The 22889-nt window shown below is 38.8% G+C and overlaps 1 protein-coding gene and 1 pseudogene across 1 annotated transcript; one reads left to right on the forward strand and one right to left on the reverse strand.

Moving 5' to 3' along the window:
* Positions 1-13206: 13206 nt before the first annotated feature.
* LOC119537577 lies at positions 13207-21671 on the reverse strand (annotated as a pseudogene).
* Positions 21672-21944: 273 nt separating this feature from the next.
* On the forward strand, positions 21945-22889 carry LOC119537573 (olfactory receptor 10A3). The gene has a single exon (XM_037840094.1). It carries the CDS (start codon positions 21945-21947, stop codon positions 22887-22889), a length of 945 nt encoding a protein of 314 aa, XP_037696022.1.

Below are 22889 nucleotides of genomic sequence, written 5' to 3' on the forward strand. Positions count from 1 at the left end.
AGCAATATTTTGTAGTTTTCTGTGTACAGGTCCCTTACATCTTTGGTTAAGTTTATTCCTAGATAATTGATTCTTTTAGTTACTGTCATGAATGGAACTTTTTCTTTATTACCTTCTCAGATATCTCATTATAATTGTAACAGAACACTTTTTTTGCATGTTGATCTTGTATCCTTTCACTTTGCAGAGCTTCTTTATTAGTTCCAGTAGCTTCGTCATAATTTTTTTCAGGGCTTTCTAAATATAGGATCATGTCATCTTCAGATAGTGAAAGTTTTTAATTCTTCCTTTCCAATTTGGATGCCTTTTATTTCTTTTTCTTGTCTAATAGCTCTAGCTAGAATTTCTAGTGCAATGTTGAATAACAGCGGTGAGTGGGCATCCCTGTCTTGTTCCCTATCTTAGAAGGAAAGCTTTCAGTATCTCACTATTGAGTATGATGTTAGCTGTGGGCTTTTTATATATGCCCTTTATCATCTTGAGGAAGTTTCCTTCAATTCCTATCTTTTGAAGTGTTTTTATCAGGAAAGGATGCTGGATTTTGCCAAATGCCATTTCTGTGTTGATTGAGATGATCATGTATTTTTTTCCTTTCAATTTGTTTATGTGGTGTATTACACTAATTGATTTTCTTGTATTGAATCCCCTTGCATACCTGGGATAAAACCCACTTGGCCATGGTGTATAATTCTTTTCAAGTGCTATTGGATTCAACTTGCGAATAGTTTGTTGAGGATTTTTCCATCTATATTAAATAAGGGGTATTGGTCTGTACTTCTTTCTGTGGTATCCTTATCTGACTTTGGTATGAGGCTGATGTTGGCCTCATAGGGTGAGTTAGGAGTTTTCCCTCCTTTTCCATTTTTTGGAAGAGTTTGAGCAGGATTGGTATTAATTCTTCTTGGAATATTTGGTAAAATTTATCTGTGAAGACATCTGGTCCTGGGCTTTTCCTTGTAGGGAATTTTTTTGCTTCTAATTCAATCTGTTCACTAGTTATTGGTTTGTTGAAATCTTCTATTTCTTCTTGGTCAATATAGGTAGCTTGTGTTTCTAGGGACTAGTCTATTTCTTCTAGGTTATTTAATTTGTTGACATTCTGTTGCTCATAATATCCTCTTATACTCCTTTTCATTTCTGTGGAGTTGTTAGTAATGTCTCCCATTTCATTTCTGATTTTAATTATTTGTGACCTCTCTCTTTTCTCCTTTGTCAGTCTAGCTAAAAGTTTGTTGATTTTATTGATTTTTCTCAAATAACCAACTTTTGGTTTTACTGATTCTCTCTATTCTTTTTTTTTTTTATTTTTATTGAGATTGTTCAGATACCATACAATTATCGAAAGATCCAAAGTGTACAATCACTTGCCCCTGGGTACCCTCATACAGCTGTGCATCCATCACACTTAATTTTTGTTCAATTTTTAGAAACTTTTCATTACTCCAGGCAAGAAATAAAGTGAAAGATGAAAAAAGAAAAAAAGAAAAGGAAACTCTAATCCTCCCCTATCCCTAACCAACCCCCCTCAATTATTGACTCGTAGTATTGATATAGTACATTTGTTACTGTTTATGAAAAAATGTTGAAATACTACTAACTGTAGTATATAGTTTGTAAAAGGTATGTAGTTCTTCCCTATATGCCGCTCTATTATTAACTTCTAATTGTATTGTCATACATTTGTTCTGGTTCATGGAAGTAATTTCTAGTATTTGTACAGTTGATCATGGACATTGCCTACCATAGGATTCAGTTTTATACATTCCCATCTTTTGATCTCCAACTTTCCTTCTGGTGACATATATGACTCTGAGCTTCCCCTTTCCACCTCATTCACACACCATTCGGTGCTGTTAGTTATTCTTACATCTTGCTACCAACACCCCTGTTCATTTCCAAACATTTAAGTTCATCCTAATTGAACATTCTGCTCATACTAAGCAACCACTCCCCATTCTTAAGCCTTGTACTATATCTTGGTACCATATATTTCATGTCTATGAGTTTACATATTATAATTAGTTCCTATCAGTGAGACCTTGCAATAATTGTCCTAATGTGTCTGGCTTATTTCACTCAGTATATTGCCCTTGAGGTTTTGTCATCAACCCATTTTTTTAAATATGGTTTTGTTCACTCACCATACATTCCATCCCAAGTAAATAATCGATGGTTTTCTGCATGGTCATACATTTATGTATTCACCACCTTCACCACTATCTATATAAGAGCATCTACATTTCTTCCGCAAGGCAGGAGGGAGAGTCAAAGAAGGTAGAGAGGCAAAAGAAAGAGGGGAAAAAAATGACAGCTAGGAAGCAGCAAAAGGAAAAATAACCTTAAATCAAAGTAGAATAAAGAATCAGACAATATCACCAATGTCAAGTGTCAAGTGTCTAACATGCCTCCCCTATCCCCCCCCTCTTATTCACCTTGGTATATCACCTTTGTTACATTAAAGGAAGCATAATACAATGATTCTATTAGTTACAGCCTCTAGTTTATGCTGATTGCATCCCTCCCCCAATGCCTCCCCATTTTTAACACCTTGCAAGGTTGACATTTGCTTGTTCTCCCTCGTAAAAGAATATATTTGTACATTTTATTGCAATTGTTGAATACTCTAGATTTCACCAAGTTACACAGTCACAGTCATTATCTTTCCTCCTTTCTTGTGGTGTCTCACATGCTCCCCACCTTCCTCTCTCAACCTTATTCATAGTTACCTTTGTTCAGTGTACTTATATTGTTGTGCTACCATCTCCCAAAATTCTGTTCCAAACCACGCACTCCTGTCTTCTATCGCCCTGTAGTGCTCCCTTTAGTATTTCCTGTAGGGCAGGTGTCTTGTTCACAAAGTCTCTCATTGTCTGTTTGTCAGAAAATATTTTGAGCTCTCCCTCATATTTGAAGGACAGCTTTGCTGGATACAGGATTCTTGGTTGGCAGTTTTTCTCTTTCAGTATCTTAAATATATCACACCACTTCCTTCTTGCCTCCACGGTTTCTGCTGAGAGATCCGCACATAGTCTTATTAAGTTTCCTTTGTATATAATGGATTGCTTTTCTCTTGCTGCTTTCAGGATTCTCTCTTTGTCTTTGACATTTGATAATCTGATTATTAAGTGTCTTGGCGTAGGCCTATTCATATCTCTTCTGTTTGGAGTATGCTGCGCTTCTTGGATCTGTAATTTTATGTCTTTCATAAGAGATGGGAAATTTTCATTAATTATTTCCTCTATTATTGCTTCTGCCCCCTTTCCCTTCTCTTCTCCTTCTGGGACACCAATGATACATACATTATTGTACTTTGTTTCATCCTTGAGTTCCCGGAGATGTTGCGCATATTTTTTCATTCTTTTCTCCATCTGCTCCTTTGCGTGTAGGCTTTCAGGTGTTTTGTTCTCCAGTTCCTGAGTGTTTTCTTCTGCCTCTTGAGATCTGCTATTGTATGTTTCCATTGTGTCTTTCATCTCTTGTGTTGTGCCTTTCATTTCCATAGATTCTACTAGTTGTTTTTTTGAACTTTTGATTTCTGCCGTATACATGACCAGTGCTTCCTTTACAGCCTCTATCTCTTTTGCAATATCTTCTCTAAACTTTTTGAATTGATTTAGCATTAGTTGTTTAAATTCCTGTATCTCAGTTGAAGTGTATGTCTGTTCCTTTGACTGGGCCATAACTTTGTTTTTCTTAGTGTAGGTTGTAATTTTCTGTTGTCTAGGCATGGTTTCCTTGGTTATCCAAATCAGGTTTTCCCAGAGCAGAACAGGCTCAGGTCCCAGAGGGAAGAAATATTCAGTATCTGGTTTCCCTGTGGGTGTGCCTTAGAAAATTGCTCCACCCTTTGATGCCTTGGGTCACTATGCTTTTCTGCCCAGCAGGTGACGCCTGTTAGCCTATAATTCTTGACTGGTGTGAGGAGGTGTGGCCGTGTTCCCCCAGGCTCTGGGGTCTGGTGCTGAATGGAAAGGGCCCCACCCCTTTCCTCCTAGAGAAGACAGACCCCTCAGGTGGAGGTCATTAGCATTTCAATGGTCTCACTCTCTGCTTGTGCTGTCTCCACCCTTCCCAGAGTCACAGCCCTGGAAACTGAAAACGACTGGGGCTTTCTCCACTGAGCAAAAAAAGAAACAGATAGTCCCCTTCAAACCCAGTCCAAGGTGACCCTCCTGCTCTCCCAGGTCAGTCGTCACCCAAAGCCTCTGTCTGTTTTTTGGGGATGTGTACCTGTAGTGAGCAGTTCACACTTGCTACTTAAAACCCCAGTTGGAGCTCAGCTGAGCTGTATTCGCTTGCTGGGAGAGAGCTTCTCTCTGGCACCACAAGGCTTTGCAGCTCGGGCTATGGGGGAGGGGGTTTCACGACTTGGTTCCGCAGGTTTTACTTACAGATTTTATGCTGTGTTCTCGGGCATTCCTCCCAATTCAGGTTGGTGTATGATGAGTAGATGGTCTCGTTTGTCCCCCCGCAGTTATTCTGGATTATTTACTAGTTGTTTCTGGTTTTTTGTAGTTGTTCCAGGGGGACTACTTAGCTTCCACTCCTCTCTATGCTGCCATCTTGCCCGAGTCTCCTCTATTCTTTTTTAGTTCCTATTTCATTTATCTTGGCTATAATCTTCGTTATTTCCTTCCTTCTTACTTTGGGTTTAGTTTGCTTCTTTTTTTAAAAAAAGTCCTCCAGTTGTGAGGCTAGGTCTCTGATTTGAGAAATTATTCTTTTTTAATATAAACAATTGGAGGTATAAACTTCCCTCTTAGCACTGCTGTTTCTGCATTCTGTAAGTTTTGGTATGTTGTGTTTTCGTTTTCATTCGCCTCAAGATATTTTTTTATTTCCCTTGTGATTTCTTCTTTGACCTATTAGTTGTTTAAGAGTACATTGTCCAATTTCCACATATTTGTGAATTTTCCCTTTCTCCCTCTGTTATTGATTTCTGGCTTTATTCCACTGTAGTTGTAGAAGAGACATGGTATGATTTCAATATTTTTGAATTTACTGAGACTTGTTTTGTGACCTAACCTATAGTCTATCCTTGGGAATGATCCAGGCACACTAGAGGACAATGTGTATGTTACTGTTGTTGGGTGAAGTGCGCTACATATGTCTGTCAGGTATAGTTGGTTTAGAGTATCATTCAAGTCTTCTATTTCCTTATTGATCTTCTTGCTAGATGTTCTAGTCATTATTGAAAGTGAGGTATTAAAGTCTCCTACTATTAATGTAGAACCATCAATTTCTCCCTTCGAACCTGTCAATATTTGCTTTATACATTTTGGGGGTCTGCTGATAGGTGCATATATATTTATAATTGTTACGTCTTTTTGTTGAATTGACTCCTTTATCAGCATATAATGACCTTCCTTGTTCTCATAACAATTTTGACTTAAAACTCTATTTTGTCTGATGGTATTACAGCTACCCCAGCTCTCTTTTGGTTTCTATGTGCATGGTTTAGTTTTGTCCAACCTTTCACTCTCAATCTACTTATGTCTTTGAATTTAAGGTGGGTCTCTTGTAAATAGCATATAGCTGGGTCATGCTTTTCTATCCGTTTTGCCAACTTCTGCCTTTTGACTGCAGATCTATTTACATATTAACTTATGTAATCTATTTACATAAGTTAACTATTGACAATACAGGACTTTTTTCTGCTATTTTCTATTTTGAATTCTGTTACTGCCTACTTTCATATTTATTTGATTTTTTGTATTATACCATTTCTAGTCCCATCTCATTTCTTTCTGAATATATTTTTCATATATTTTCTTTGTGGTTATCACAGAGTTAAAATTTAATATCCTAAATTTATAGCAATCATATTTGATAGGGTACTACCTTAACTTCAACAGTATGTTCAAACACTGTTCCTATACCCTCCTCCCCTCACTTTTTTGTTTTAATTTTTAAAAATTATATGTTCAAACATTGCATTACAGAACAGCAGATTTATCACTACTTTTTATGCATGTGCATTTTAGCCCCTGTAAGCAGTAAGAAGAGGAGTTACATACCAAAAACACAATATGATAGTACTGGTATTATAGTTACCCATATGGTTATTTTTACCAGAGGTATTTATTTCTTCATGCCACTTTGATCCACTGTCTGTTGTCCCTTTTTCTCAGTCTGAAATATTCCTTTTAGCATTTTTTGTAGGGCAGGTGTAATTGTAAAGAACTCCCTCAGCTTTTGTTTATCTTGGAATGACTTATTCTCTCCCTCATTTTTGAAAGAAAGTCTCACATCTTGGGTTGGCAATTATTTTCTTTCAGCCCTTTAAATATTTCATACCACTGTCTTCTTAAACACCTCCATGATTTCTGATGAAAAACTGGAACTTAACATTATTGGTACTCCCTTGTATATAACATGTTGTTTTTCTCTTTTCATTTACAGACTTCAGAACTCTCTCTTTGTCCTTGGCATTGGGCAATTTGATTACTATGTGTAATATTGTGTATATGTGGTATGCTTGGTGGTGTTCCATGGGTCACTTAGGCTCTGTTCACTCTTTTTTTATTCTTATTTCTTTCTGCTCATTCGCCTAAATCATTTCAATTGTCTTGTCTTCAAGATCATTGATTCTTTGTTCTTCCACCTCCAATCTGCTGTTGAAAACACTCTAGGGAACTTTTCATTTGTTATTGTGTTCTCAACTCCAGAATTTCTGTTTGGTTCCTGTTGAGAATCTCAAAGAGATTTCCATATTATTTATTCATTGTTTTTCTCATATCCTTTAGTTCTTTATGTCCTTGCTAAAGTCTTTGTCTGCTAAGTTCAAAGTCTAGTTCTCTTCATTGATGGTTTCTGGATTTTTATCTTATCCTTGGCATAGGCCATTATTTCCTGTTTCTTTTTGTTCTTGTAATATTTTGTTGTACACTGTACATTTTAATATTTTAAAGTGTTAACTCTGGGATTTAAATCCCTGAACTGTCTGTTCCTTAAGTTTGTATCCACCTAGTGTTATGACAGAGGAGTTTCTTTTTGAAAGCCAGGAACTAATAAAAATAAAGCAAAGCAAAAAGGTCTTTAGAAATTGGCTCTTCTTTGGTTTGTGGTCTCCTTGAGAGCTTAGGCCTCCTGTCAAGATAGCCTGAGGCAAATGTGAAGTGCAGGGTTCTTTCTGCAATATCTGAGCCTGCTTGGAGCTGGGGAGCCTGCTTCTTTTCCTGGGATTGTGCTTGCTAGTGGCCTTAGGAATTTCCCTGTTTATAGTTTACAGGAGTTCAAGTAAAGTCCCCATCTACTCCCTTTGAAATAGACTTATACACCCTCCTGGGTACTTCTTTGTGTGACTTAATTCAGGTAGTTCTTTGCCCCAGGCTACTTCAACTTAATTGTTTCTCACTCTGTCCCAGCTGTCTCTAACTGCTTCTCTGACTTCAGGACAAACTTGGGGAGAGAAAGCCCAAGACAACTTCCCAAGCCCAATCCCTCAGACTTCCACCTGATCAATTGTCACTGACATACATGTATGCCAGTACGCACACAGGGGCCACTCTGCTCCCTCAGGAACAGGGGCAGGGACCCACAGTGAAAGCACAAGTTGGTTCCACCTTGCATTGTGGAGGGGTTTGGGGAGGGCCCTCAAGGGCACCAGGAGCTTATTCTATGGCTTTTGGAGCTGGTTAGAGTCTTTACAATTCCTCTGCCACTTTTGCCCAAGGGGGATGGAAGAGTGGCTGCTCTCAGAGTTGGCCACCAGCAATTTGAATTAGCTGATCAAAAGCAGTGGTCAGTGATCAGACAACACACTCCTGGAATTTGAAAGACTAGGTCTTTATGTTCCATCCTGGTTCCACCAATCTGTATCAGCAGTCTGAGTTGCAGTCCCCACTGCTGCCTGCCATGACGGTGGTTGATGGGGGATCATAGCCACTGCAGAGAGTGTATCTACTACAATTTAACAGCCTCTTCTTTCTGCTCCTCCTTAGTAGCTGCAGTATTCCAACAGACTCTGGAGTTTCAGAATATTTGATTCAGATAGTTCCTGCCACTTCAATAGTTGTTTTGGTAGAAAGACTGATTCTGGGAGCTTCCTACTCCACTGTCTTCCTGCAATCTTTTTCCCACAGGCTTTCTTATTAGGACAGAAAGAGGCTTGGCATCCATCTAGGGCTCTTACCCATCCCTTTTACAGTCAGACTCCAATCCTTTTCAATGACGGGATAGTGAATCCCAAGAACATCCCTTCTTTAGCATGGTATGACTATTAGCTCCATGACATCCTTTAAGAGGGTGAACCTCTTTCCCCTCCACTCCTGGACTTGAGAACCAGCCACTGAAGATGTGCAAAATCCTTGAAGCCATTCATTTATGGACTTTCCTGGCACAACTGTGGGTTAAACCATTTCTATTAAGTCTTCATCCTCCCTTTCATCAAAATTTTAAATTCTCTCTTGTTCACCCATCGTATCCTCCAGGATTATTAAATTTTCCACCACAATATTTCATGTTTTACTCACCATTTCATCCTATTTCTCCTTCCTTCCAGTGTGATTTTACTGGGTTCCAGCTTTAATCTTACCACTTCATATTTGTACAATAACTTAAAGTATACATTGTGCCTTCTCATGTACCAGGTATTTGTGTGTTGACTAACCACCATCCATTGACCTCATTCCTACCAACAGTACCTTCATTTCCCTTTGGGAATTTTTTTTTTAATCAAACATTCTCAGCTATACATAGTTGGGTTTAATGCTATCCCCAGTTATTGGGTAGGAACCATGAAAAGTATGTATTAGGAAGCACTTCCCATCCCATTCACAGTCACAATGACTGGTTCATGGATATGTATGCAATCTCACCACAGTGAATGATATGGATTGGTTTTTGTGAATGAAAACTCTTTTTCCTCAGGAAAACTGGTACATTTCCTACTGAAAACAGATTAGAGAGTATGTATCCCTAAGTGTTGTTGGCACTGCCAGGAAAGGAGAGCTTCCTTGAGAATGGAACCTACTCTAGGAAAGAAGAAAAGTTTGGGAATGACTTTCCGGCTTTTCACAAAGTGACTTCAATATACTTGCTTTAACTTGTTTCCTACCATTAGGTAATGTCAACCTTACCCAGTCAAATCCTCTGTCCAGATCAACCTTCCTTTGCTCACACCCTAATTCCTTCCATCTTTTTTCTACTCTGCCTATTTACTAATATTCAGCCTCTGCTTTTGTTTCTTAATGGGAAAGGTCATGGTGGAATTGAGTCTCCTGTGTGAAAAGGTGTTTATTCCCTATAGAAACCTGAAGGACTAGTGCACCAAATGTGCGCAATTGAACTTTCTTACCTCCATGTGGGAAAATCTGTATTAACTGAGTGTAGTTCTCCAGAGAAGGATTCTCCCAGGGCATACAATTCAATGCCAAACACTGTTATAAAATCAGGTCATTGAATCACTGAGTTGTATTTATGGGAATGTGTTTTACTAAAGAGGTAAAACGTTTGATTAAATTGGATGACAATCAAAGAGACAGTTAATAGGTAAGGAACTGAAGGTGTTACTTGTAAACCTGTTAGTGAGTTTACCATTTATAATTCTTCTTTCTGATAATTGGTGATGATTATCAAGTGATAACCCATGCTCAGGAATCAACAGAAACAGCTGACATATCTGTCTTTCATATTCAGATAAAAGTTTCAGCAATAATTAGATCTATAAGTATTGTGCTTGCAGTACTCATCAATTCATAGAGGACTGTAGCTGGAGGAGGGAGCAATGTCAGAAAAAAGGCTGTTCATGTAGAAAGATTAAATGCAAGGGAGGGAGTGATATGCCCAAAGTCATACAGAATGTTGATGCTAGAATCAGTGGTAAATGTCAAAGAATTAGCCAATACAGCACTAGGGTATTTCATGTTAAAGGGAAAAGAGGGGGCATTTTAATTCAATTGTTTTAAAAAAAATCACTCATGAAGGCAGTAATTTAGATTTGTTTCTAACTTTGTTTTATCAGTGCCCTGAAGATAGTTTATTTTTAATAAGATACTGAATTTTATTTTTAAAAATTACTTGGTTTTGTACATTTGGAGCTAAATATATACTTTTTTCTAGTAGAAATGATACTTAAAACTTTTTCCTACAGAGTCCATTTTACTAATTTTAGGAGAGTTTTTGACATTCAAATTATAGTTATTAAAGGCACTTAGATTGTAATATAGGACTGTGGTCAATCTCAGGAATAATTCAACTTGCTTTTATTCTTTGCTAATCTCCTAACGATTTGAATTGAAGATAACACTGTATGTCTTCAGTTTGATGTGTCCTTTGGGCCTCCTGGATTTCTTAAGTCCTGCAGTGAAATTCTGCTGTTTTCAAAGCATCTCATAAAGGCCAGCAGGCCTCCAATTTAGTGCTCAGGTGCCATCGACTAACTCTTGACTTGAGCAGGTCAGCCTTTGTCCTTTTGTCTTCCTTCTTCCACCTAATGACCCTTTCACTCAGGATGTCCTGTAATTATGGCTGTTCACCTTTTCTTCTCAATCAGAAGTAATCCTTCCCCTATCTAAATTTCTAAAACACTTGTTACCTCTCTGGTTTCCCTTAAATGCCAGCTTGAGAAATAGGCATTTTATTATCTTGATAAGGAGAGCCCTTGAAAGTAGGAGGGAAGATGAGGTTCTTCTGGCAGAGGTGTGAGGTACAATTTGGAGGAGAAGGTGAAAATGTGGAGAAGGTGGTTAGAAAACCATTTAATGAAGGTGGAGGGGGTGGAAAAGGGGCAGTGGCACGGGGGATGGAGTTGCTGAGGTCAGAGGGATTCCAGATTTTTAAGATCTGTGGGCCTTGGCTATGAATAGGCTGCTGGGAAAAGGGGAGATGATCTGGGTGACTTGGAGGGAGAAGGAGATTGCCCTGCCCAGAGATAGGGCTGTAGGAAGAACAGCTGTTGAGAAGGGAGGTACCCTTCCCAGAGAAGGGCCTGCAGGAAGAATAGCTGGGGAGAAGGGCGGTGCCCTGCCCAGAGAGAGGCCTGCAGGAAGGACAGCTGGATTGGGAGGAAGATGGTCAACTCTGCTAGTGACTGGCTGGCCCAAAGTGACTCAGCAGAATACTTGCTTTCTATGTGCCCATCCACCACAATTCCATCCTCCCTTCAGTGTGGCCCTCAAATGAATGGGGGAGAGGCCCTGCAGCCTACAGTTTTCTATGACCGAATCAGAGAAAACCAATGTCAGAGCCAGGAGGGATGTTAAAGGGTATTTTGACATTTCTATCCATGCAGATGGGGAAGCCAAGTGTAGGGAGAGGCAGCTTATTTTAGAGATAGTGGCAGAGTCAGGACTGCAAACTTGTCTCTGACTACCTCCCAATCCAGTAATATTTTCAATCCCACCAAGGTCCTCAAACATCTACAAAAGCTAGGATTAATTCTGGGCTCTCTCTAGTTTCTTGTACTTGATTAATTTTTCCTTCATATACAATATTCCTTAAGGGTAAAGTGGGAGTTTTCCTATTTTTTGTATTCATCCTTTCATCCATTCAATAAATATTGGTTTAGCCTCTATTATGTCATCTATTATTTGTCTAGTCATTGGGAATACAGCAAAGAACAGAACAAAGTCTCCTGGAGCTAACACACTACAAGGAGAAGTTAGACAATAAGCATACAAATTCAAATAAATATGTATTCGTTCAGTTGGTGACAAATTTATGGTAAAAAATAAACCAGATAGGTGGGAGTTTGAGGGTTTTGGTAGGGGTAGGGGAATTCTGGTGTGCTCAGAGAAGAACTCTCTGTTGAGCTCATGGCTCAAATTTATCTCTGAGGCTGCTGAGCTCCTCATGTGGTAGGTGCTCAATCGGGGTGTATTGAATAATGATTAAATGAACTCCCTGATGTGTGTGCTTGTGTGTGTTGGTGTGTGTGTGTGTGTAGAGAGAGAGAGACAGAGAGAGAAATGTTTAAACCATAAGATCAGAGTGACCAAAATACGGTGTTTTTTATAGCTCTGAAAACAATTTTGATACCATTATGACCATAAGGAAGGGCTATGGAGAACTGGCCCTTAAAGTTTCCCGCACAAGATAATTTCAATAAAATTGGTCAGCTCCAGCCTAGCCCCAAACCAATATACCTGAAACCAATTCAATTATGTTCACCTAAGACAAGTGTACCTAAAATCCATCCCCTTAAGAGAGCTTCTGCATCTGTTTGGAAGTATTATTCATATTTTCATCTTTAGCAAAGTATAATAAACTCATTTGAACTTCATTTTGTATTTATAATAGTACTTATCAAAATCTGTTTTAATTTTGAACTATTAATTTGTTAAAAAAATTTCTGGGTATTTTCACTATTCGCCTACATTGAAATACTTTACTTTAAAATTGACATATAAATACAAAATTAAAAAGAACAGAGTGATGCATATATCAATGTAATGGACAACAGATTTTAAATAATAAAATGCTTGTGTATGTGTTAAGAATAGTTTTAATTTTAAACCTACATAGCAAAACATTGCCAGAGAGCAACTGCTGTTATTTTGTACTTTTCAAGTAAGATTTCTGAGCCAAAATTCTTCCCTTCTTCATTTGTGTTTGAAAGATTCATTATTCCAAGTTATTGGTCATTCTACAAAATTGCCAACCTGAAATTCTCTCATCTTCAGCCAAAACCTGGTGTGAATTCAGACTTGGAATCTCAGCTATCAGATTGTGATTTTTTTTTAAACCAAATTTTCTTGAAAACTTTATTAACATTTAATAACAATAAATCATTCAACTTTTTTCACATTTTTTTGTGAAGTTTTTGTTTTAAAGATTAAACTTATTTCAAAAGTATTCATGTAAACCAATCAGATGTGAATAAAGCTTTTATAATAAACTCAAATAAATCTTACTAACATCTACCTTCTTTCTTGGGATGACAGCAGTATTACTGTAATAGTATTAAGTTTTCTTATTCTTATTAAAATTAGTTGTTTTCAGGATTGATGGTTATTAGCAAATTTTGACTTTTATTACTCTAACATAGATAGAAACATGATATTTAAAATTATTTTTCAATTTCCTGTGAACTATTTTATAGTAAAAAACTATTCTGTATCAAGGGTTCTCATGCTCAGAGTTCTAAAAGTAATCTTTAGTCTCCAAATGAACTTTGTACTTTAAGATTTTCTTTATTTTAACAATATTTACATAATAAATATTAATTTTAATCACTAAGTTCTTCATCATTGAAGTTCTTCAATTTTAATCACTAAGTTCTTCATCATTGAAGTTCTTCTTCTTCAATGATGTGCTTTTTTTTTTTTTTTTTAATCATCATTTTATTGAGATATATTCACATACCACGCAGTCATACAAAACAAATTGTACTTTCGATTGTTTACAGTACCATTACATAGTTGTACATTCATCACCTAAATCAATCCCTGACACCTTCATTAGCACACACACAAAAATAACAAGAATAATAATTAGTGTGAAAAAGAGCAATTGAAGTAAAAAAGAACACTAGGTACCTTTGTCTGTTTGTTTGCTTCCCCTACTTTTCTACACATCGATCCATAAACTAGACAAAGTGGAGTTTGGTCCTTATGGCATTCCCAATCCCACTGTCACCCCTCATAAGCTACATTTTTATACAACTGTCTTCGAGATTCATGGGTTCTGGGTTGTAGTTTAATAGTTTCAGGTATCCACCACCAGCTACCCCAATTCTTTAGAACCTAAAAAAGGTTGTCTAAAGTGTGCGTAAGAGTGCCCACCAGAGTGATCTCTCGGCTCGTTTTGGAATCTCTCTGCCACTGAAGCTTATTTCATTTCCTTTCACATCCCCCTTTTGGTCAAGAAGATGTTCTCCATCCCACGATGCCGGGTCTACATTCCTCCCAGGGAGTCATATTCCACGTTGCCAGGGAGATTCACTTCCCTGGGTGTCTGATCCCATGTAGGGGGGAGGGCAGTGATTTCACCTTTCAAGTTGGCTTAGCCAGAGAGAGGGCCACATCTGAGCAACAAAGAGGCATTCAGGAGGAGACTCTTAGGCACAAATACAGGGAGGCCTAGCCTCTCCTTTGCAGCAACCGTCTTCCCAAGGGTAAAACTTATGGTAGAGGGCTCAACCCATCAAACCACCAGTCCCCTATGTCTGTGGTCATGTTAGCAACCATGGAGGTGGGGTAGGCGAATACCCCTGCATTCTCCACAGGCTCCTCAAGGGGGCACTACATCTTTTTTTTTTTTTTTTTTTTTTAACTTTCCCTTCTATTTTCAAATCAACTGTATGAAAAAAAAAGTTAAAAAGAAAACAAACATACAATAAAAGAACATTTCAAAGAGACCATAGCAAGGGAGTAAGAAAAAGACAACTAACCTAAGATAACTGCTTAACTTCCAACATGTTCCTACTTTACCCCAAGAAAGTTACATAATATAGCAACATTTCAGTGAACTTGTTCCTACTACATCCATCAGAAATTAACAGACCATAGTCATTTCTGGGCATCCCCAGAACGTTAAATACCTTATCTGTTCTTCTTGGATTATTGTTCCCCCTTCCTTAATTGCTCTCTACTGCTAGTACCCCTACATTCTACATTATAAACCATTTGTTTTACATTTTTCAAAGTTCACATTAGTGGTAGCATATAATATTTCTCTTTTTGTGCCTGGCTTATTTCGCTCAGCATTATGTCTTCAAGGTTCATCCATGTTGTCATATGTTTCACCAGATCGTTCCTTCTTACTGCCGCGTAGTATTCCATCGTGTGTATATACCACATTTTATTTATCCACTCATCTGTTGATGGACATTTGGGTTGTTTCCATCTCTTGGCAATTGTGAATAATGCTGCTATGAACACTGGCGTGCAGATATCTGTTCGTGTCACTGCTTTCCGATCTTCCGGGTATATCCCGAGAAGTGCAATCGCTGGATCGAATGGTAGCTCTATCTCTAGTTTTCTAAGGAACTGCCAGACTGACTTCCAGAGTGGCTGAACCATTATACAGTCCCACCAACAATGAATAAGAGTTCCAATTTCTCCACATCCCCTCCAGCATTTGTAGTTTCCTGTTTGTTTAATGGCAGCCATTCTAACCGGTGTTAGATGGTATCTCATTGTGGTCTTAATTTGCATCTCTCTAATAGCTAGTGAAGCTGAACATTTTTTCATGTGTTTCTTGGCCATTTGTATTTCCTCTTCAGAGAACTGTCTTTTCATATCTTTTGCCCATTTTATAATTGGGCTGTCTGTACTATTGTCCTTGAGTTGTAGGATTTCTTTGTATATGCAAGATATCAGTCTTTTGTCAGATACATGGTTTCCAAAAATTTTTTCCCATTGAGTTGGCTGCCTCTTTACCTTTTTGAGAAATTCCTTTGAGGTGCAGAAACTTCTAAGCTTGAGGAGTTCCCATTTATCTATTTTCTCTTTTGTTGCTTGTGCTTTGGGTGTAAAGTCTAGGAAGTGGCCTCCTAATACAAGGTCTTGAAGATGTTTTCCTACATTATCTTCTAGGAGTTTTATGGTACTTTCTTTTATATTGAGATCTTTGGTCCATTTTGAGTTAATTTTTGTGTAGGGGGTGAGGTAGGGGTCCTCTTTCATTCTTTTGGATATGGATATCCAACTCTCCCAGCCCCATTTGTTGAAAAGACCATTATGGCTCAGTTCGGTGCCTTTGGGGGCCTTATCAAAGATCAGTCGGCCATAGATCTGAGGGTCTATCTCTGAATTCTCAATTCGATTCCATTGATCTATATGTCTATCTTTGTGCCAGTACCATGCTGTTTTGGCAACTGTGGCTTTATAATAAGCTTCAAAGTCAGGGAGTGTAAGTCCTCCCACTTCGTTTTTCTTTTTTAGAGTGTCTTTAGCAATTCGAGGCATCTTCCCTTTCCAAATAAATTTGATAACTAGCTTTTCCAAGTCTGCAAAGTAGGTTGTTGGAATTTTGATTGGGATTGCATTGAATCTGTAGATGAGTTTGGGTAGAATTGACATCTTAATGACATTTAGCCTTCCTATCCATGAACATGGAATATTTTTCCATCTTTTAAGGTCCCCTTCTATTTCTTTTAGTAGAGTTATGTAGTTTTCTTTGTATAGGTCTTTTACATCTTTGGTTAAGTTTATTCCTAGGTACTTGATTTTTTTAGTTGCTATTGAAAATGGTATCTTTTTCTTGAGTGTCTCTTCAGTTTGTTCATTTCTAGCATATAGAAACATTACTGACTTATGTGCATTAATCTTGTATCCCGCTACTTTGCTAAATTTGTTTATTAGCTCTAGTAGGTGTATCGTTGATTTCTCAGGGTTTTCTAGATATAAGATCATATCGTCTGCAAACAATGACAGTTTTACTTCTTCTTTTCCAATTTGGATGCCTTTTATTTCTTTGTCTTGCCGGATTGCCCTGGCTAGCACTTCCAGCACAATGTTGAATAACAGTGGTGACAGCGGGCATCCTTGTCTTGTTCCTGATCTTAGAGGGAAGGCTTTCAGTCTCTCACCATTGAGTACTATGCTGGCTGTGGGTTTTTCATATATGCTCTTTATCATGTTGAGGAAGTTTCCTTCAATTCCTACCTTTTGAAGTGTTTTTATCAAAAACGGATGTTGGATTTTGTCAAATGCTTTTTCAGCATCTATTGAGATGATCAATTGATTTTTCCCTTTCGAGTTTTTAATGTGTTGTAATACATTGATTGTTTTTCTTATGTTGAACCATCCTTGCATGCCTGGAATGAACCCCACTTGGTCATGGTGTATGATTTTTTTAATGTGTCTTTGGATTCGATTTGCAAGTATTTTGTTGAGGATTTTTGCATCTATATTCATTAGGGAGATTGGCCGGTAGTTTTCCTTTTTTGTAGCATCTTTGCCTGGTTTTGGTATTAGATTGATGTTAGCTTCATAAAATGAGTTAGGTAGTGTTCCATTTTTTTCAATGTTTTGAAAGAGTTTGAGTAAGATTGGTGTCAGTTCTTTCTGGAAAGTTTGGTAGAATTCCCCTGTGAAGCCATCTGGCCCTGGGCATTTATTTGTGGGAAGATTTTTGATGACTGATTGGATCTCTTTGCTTGTGATGGGTTGGTTGAGGTCTTCTATTTCTTCTCTGGTCAGTCTAGGTTGTTCATATGTTTCCAGGAAATTGTCCATTTCTTCTACATTATCCAGTTTGTTGCCATACAGTTGTTCATAATATCCTCTTATAATTTTTTAATTTCTTCGGGATCTGCAGTTATGTCACCTTTTTCATTCATTATTTTGTTTATATGGGTCTTCTCTCTTTTTGATTTTGTCAGTCTAGCTAGGGGCTTGTCAATCTTGTTGATCTTCTCAAAGAACCAACTTTTGGTGATATTTATCCTTTCTATTGTTTTTTTGTTCTCTATGTCATTTATTTCTGCTTTAATCCTTGTTATTTCTTTTCTTGTACTTGGTTTAGGATTGGTTTGCTGTTCATTTTCTAGCTTCTTCAGTTGATCCATTAGTTCTTTGATTTTGGCTCTTTCTTCCTTTTTAATATATGCGTTTAGTGCTATAAATTTCCCCCTTAGCACTGCTTTTGCTGCATCCCATAGGTTTTGGTATGTTGTGTTCTCATTTTCATTCGTCTCTATATATTTAGCAATTTCTCTTGCTATTTCTTCTTTAACCCACTGATTGTTTAGGAGTGTGTTGTTTAACCTCCAGGTATTTGTGAATTTTCTAAGTCTCTGATGGTTATTGACTTCTAATTGTATTCCATTGTGGTCAGAGAATGTGCTTTGAATAATTTCAATCTTTTTAAATTTATTGAGGCTTGTTTTATGTCCCAGCATATGATCTATTCTGGAGAAAGTTCCGTGAGCACTAGAAAAGTATGTGTATCCTGGTGATTTGGGATGTAATGTCCTGTAGATGTCTGTTAAATCTAATTCATTTATCAGATTGTTTAGGTTTTCAATTTCCTTATTGGTCTTCTGTCTGGTTGATCTATCTATAGGAGAGAGTGATGTGTTGAAGTCTCCCACAATTATTGTGGAAACATCAATTGCTTCCTTTAGTTTTGCCAGTGTTTCTCTCATGTATTTTGTGGCACCTTGATTGGGTGCATAGACATTTACGATTGTTATTTCTTCTTGCTGAATTGCCCCTTTTATTAGTATGTAGTGGCCTTCTTTGTCTCTCAAAACATCCCTGCATTTGAAGTCTATTTTATCTGAGATTAATATTGCTACACCTGCTTTCTTTTGGCTGTAGCTTGCATGAAATATTTTTTTCCATCCTTTCACTTTCAGTTTCTTTGTGTCCCTATGTCTAAGATGAGTCTCTTGTATGCAACATATTGATGGTTCATTTTTTTTGATCCATTCTGCGAATCTATATCTTTTAATTGGGGAGTTTAATCCATTTACATTCAACGTTAAAACCGTGAAGGCATTTCTTGAATCGGCCATCTTATCCTTTGGATTATGTTTGCCATATTTTTCCCTCTCTCTATTAATATCCTTTATTGTACCCATACCGAATCTCTTTAGTACTGAACCTTTCTCCAAGTCTCTCTGTCCTGTCTTTGTTTCTCTGTCTGTAGGGCTCCCTTTAGTATCTCCAGTAGGGCAGGTCTCTTGTTAGCAAATTCTCTCAGCATTTCTTTGTCTGTGAAAAATTTAAGCTCTCCCTCAAATTTGAAGGAGAGCTTTGCTGGATAAAGTATTCTTGGCTGGAAATTCCTCTCAGTCAGAATTTTAAATATATCGTGCCACTGCCTTCTCGCCTCCATGGTGGCTGCTGAGTAGTCACTACTTAGTCTTATGCTGTTTCCTTTGTATGTGGTGAATTGCTTTTCTCTTGCTGCTTTCAGAACTTGCTCCTTCTCTTCTATGTTTGACAGTGTGATCAGTATATGTCTCGGAGTGGGTTTTTTTGGATTTATTCTATTTGGAGTTCGCTGAGCATTTATGATTTGTGTATTTATGTTGTTTAGAAGATTTGGGAAGTTTTCCCCAACAATTTCTTTGAATACTCTTCCTAGACCTTTACCCTTTTCTTCCCCTTCTGGGACACCAATGAGTCTTATATTCGGACGTTTCATATTATCTATCATATCCCTGAGGTCCATTTCGAGTTTTTCAATTTTTTTCCCCATTCTTTCTTTTATGCTTTCATTTTCCATTCTGTCATCTTCCAGGTCACTGATTCGTTGTTCAACTTCCTCTAGTCTTGTACTATGAGTGTCCAGAATCTTTTTAATTTGGTCAACAGTTTCTTTAATTTCCATAAGATCATCCATTTTTTTATTTAGTCTTGCAATGTCTTCTTTATGCTCTTCTAGGGTCTTCTTGATTTCCTTCATATCCCGTACTAGGGTCTCATTGTTCATCTTTAGTTCTTTGAGTAGCTGCTCTAGGTGTGTCTCTTCTGGTCTTTTGATTTGGGTGCTTGGGCTTGGGTTATCCATATCGTCTGGTTTTTTCATATGCTTTATAATTTTCTGTTGTTTTTGGCCTCGTGGCATTTGCTGACCTTGATAGGGTTCTTTTAGGGTTTGTAGACCAGTTGAAGTCCTTATCTCTAATTTATCAGATCTACAGCTTCGTGGAGTACACTTTCTCTAACTAACCAGCAGGTGGCGTCCACGAGCCACCTGTTCTCCACAAGCCAGATCTCCCCTGCTTAGCCTTTTTGGTGAGTGGGGGAGTGAGTCTTGTGGGGCCCAATTGGTGTCCCAAGCTTGCGTGTGTAGTTGGTGTTGCCTGCCCTGTATGTGGGGCGTGTTTCTGGGCAGTCGGGGAGGGGGGGTGGCCCTAACAATCAAATCTCCCTGATGATCCTAGAGTTTTAAAGCTGCTGCAATAGTCTAATCCTTCAGTTCAGTCCTGCCACAGTTTGTCTCTGCCACTGACCCACAAGTCTTTGGTATTGGCGTATGGCTCCTGAGACTTGCAAGTGGGCCCCTCTTCCAGGCTGTGCACCCCGGGTCCTCTGTTGAGGGATGACTGTGCTATGTCACAGGTGAGTGCCGTCCCCCCAGGGCAGTTCTGGGCTGCTGGGCTGTGTTGGGAGGCTCCCAGTCTGTTCAAATGATGGCTGAATGGGGCTCTGTTAATTCACACTGCTCCCCCTTCCCAGCTCTGGGACATTCAGCTGAGGTTGCAGGGAAGGCTAATGTCCACGCCCAGTTTTGTGGTGTGTGCCTGTTATTTGAAGCACTTCCGTCACACTGGGTTGTCTGGGGCAGCTCTGGGCTATGGGGCTGGCGATGGGCAGGAGTGTTTCCTGTCCACCAGGATGGTGGCTGTGAGCGGACACCCCCCTTTTCTTGGGAAGTTGTGTTGTTTAGTGAATTTTCTCAGCCACTGGATTATTGCCTTTTGTCTCAGAGCTCTCTTAGTTCTGCTCTTGACTTGACGTGCCCAAATTTCAATTCTTTGAAGCTTTCTGTATTGAGCTTCTTAGAGTAATTGTTTTAGAAAAAGCAAAAAGGATTTAAAAAAAAAAAAAAAAAAAAACGGCCCTCCTCAGAGATCTAATGGGTTATTGAAATGCTAATAGACAAAGCAACCAGGGCCATTAAGGAAAGGTGCACAGGGCAGAGAGATCAGCCTTGCTTTGGGATTTGCATATGCGCCTCAAGGCCTGATCTCCGCCCTTCCCCTTTCTGTGTTCACCAGAACTCCAAAAATCCTCTGCTTTTATTTTGGAGTTTTTCGTGTTGTTTTTTTTTCTATGCCTGTCTCCTCTCTGCTGGGCTGGCTGCTCTCAGAGTCTCTGGTGTCTGGTCTCAGTCTATCTATGGTTGGAGTTTGAATCAGTAGAATGAGTTTCCGATAAGAGCAGCCACTGCAATTCTCCCTTCTCCTTCCTGGAGCTGACAGCCCCTCCTCCCCCGGGACTGAGCCTGGCAGGGAGGGGCGCGGGTCCCCTGGCCGCAAAAACTTACAGATTTTGCTGATCTCAGCAGTTCCACGTTTTCATGAGTGTTGTATGAAGTATGCCCAAAGACAGATTGCTCTGTGGTGTCCAGTCCACGCAGTTCCTGGCTTTTTACCTACTTTCCTGGAGGAGTAACTAAAACATACAGCTCACCAGTCTGCCATCTTGCCCCGCCTCCCAATGATGTGCTTTTATTCCTTTATTCTTGGACATCTTGAATTGTCTGATGTTGAGAGGTGCCCTGAACTGGGTTTCCATCTTTTCTGTTCATAGCTGGAAAGCTATGGCCTGATTGAGATTATCAAGAGCAGGATCTTCCCCCTCATCTTCACTTTCTTCTAATTCCTCGATTTCTTCTTCTGGTTCAGGAATTTTCTTTTTTTCTTTTCTTTTCTTTTCTCTTCTTCTTTTTTTTTAACCTCTTTCTTCTTTGGAGGTTCACGTTCTCCAAGCACATTTTTAGGACAGGCATAACTTAAGTGTCCACTTTTTCCACATTCATAACACTTAGATTTATCAAAGTAGTTTCGCCTTTGGATGAACTCAGCTGTTCCTCCATTGTCAATAGAAATGCTTACTTTTATCACTACCAAATAACTCCTTATTGTTTATTGCCCTGATACAGTTTCTACATTCTTTATCCAAAAATAAAATACATGCAACCCCTTTAATCTTTCTGATATCTTTATCTTTCATTATATAACCCCAGTATAAGTCATTGTTTGTTAGAGGAAAGGGCAAGTTGGATTCATACACTGTACTTTTACTTGGAGCCAATCCACCACCCATTTCTTCAGCTTAGGTGTGACAAAGAGAACAGAAGAGTGCGCGGCATAGGCCCAGCTGGGGCTCAACCCTATTTCTCACGCCATGCAGCAGCTTTGACATCACAGGTCCTGGGATGGTTTAGGCGCCAGAGACAAAATGACAGCAGCTTTGTGTCTTCCTGACTCTGGTTAGACGTGCCTTGGATGCAGTAAGAACTCCAGCCCTGAAGGCCAGATTGTGATTTAATAATTTATATACTACTGCCATAAAAACAATACCTGCTCCATTACTGAAATGAAAAGGCAAAATCAAAGCACTATTGTTGAATTTGTCCTCTTGGGCTTTTCTAACTTTCCTGATCTCCAAGAGCAGCTCTTTGGGATTTTCTTGGTTATTTATCTGGTGACCCTGATGGGGAATGCCATCATTATAGTCATCATCTCCCTGGACCAGAGCCTTCACATCCCCATGTACCTGTTCCTCCAGAACTTATCTGTGGTAGACTTGAGTTTCAGTGCAGTCATTATGCCTGAGACGCTGGTGGTCCTCTCTACTGAGAAAACTACGATTTCTTTTGTGGGCTGTTTTGCACAGATGTATTTCATTCTCTTTTTTGGTGGGACTGAATGTTTTCTCCTGGGGGCAATGGCTTATGACCGATTTGCTGCAATCTGCCATCCTCTGAGCTACCCAATGATTATGAACAAAAGTGTTTTTGTGAAATTAATACTATTCTCATGGGTCTCAGGGATCATGGTGGCTACTGTGCAGACCACATGGGTATTTAGTTTTCCCTTTTGTGGTCCCAATGAAATTAATCATCTCTTCTGTGAGACTCCCCCAGTGCTAGAGCTCACGTGTGCAGACACCTTCTTGTTTGAAATCTATGCATTCACAGGCACCATATTAATTGTTATGGTTCCTTTCCTGTTGATACTGTTGTCCTACATTCGAGTTCTCTTTGCCATCCTGAAAATGCCATCAACTAGTGGGAGGCAAAAGGCCTTTTCCACCTGTGCCTCTCATCTCACATCTGTTACCCTCTTCTATGGCACAGCCCATATGACTTATTTACAACCCAAATCGGGCTACTCCCCAGAGACCAAGAAACTGCTGTCACTGGCTTACACATTGCTAACACCTCTGCTGAATCCACTGATCTATAGCTTGAGAAACAGTGAGATGAAAGGATCTCTGAAGAAATTATGGCAAAGAAAAGTGGTTTTACACACAATCTGA

Source organism: Choloepus didactylus, chromosome 6, assembly GCF_015220235.1.
Source record: "Choloepus didactylus isolate mChoDid1 chromosome 6, mChoDid1.pri, whole genome shotgun sequence".
In the NCBI taxonomy this organism is placed as follows: domain Eukaryota; kingdom Metazoa; phylum Chordata; class Mammalia; order Pilosa; family Megalonychidae; genus Choloepus; species Choloepus didactylus.

Excerpts from the sequence above, each read along its gene's own strand:
- LOC119537573 (XM_037840094.1), top strand. The coding sequence starts at position 21,945 with ATGAAAAGGCAAAATCAAAGCACTATTGTTGAATTTGTCCTCTTGGGC.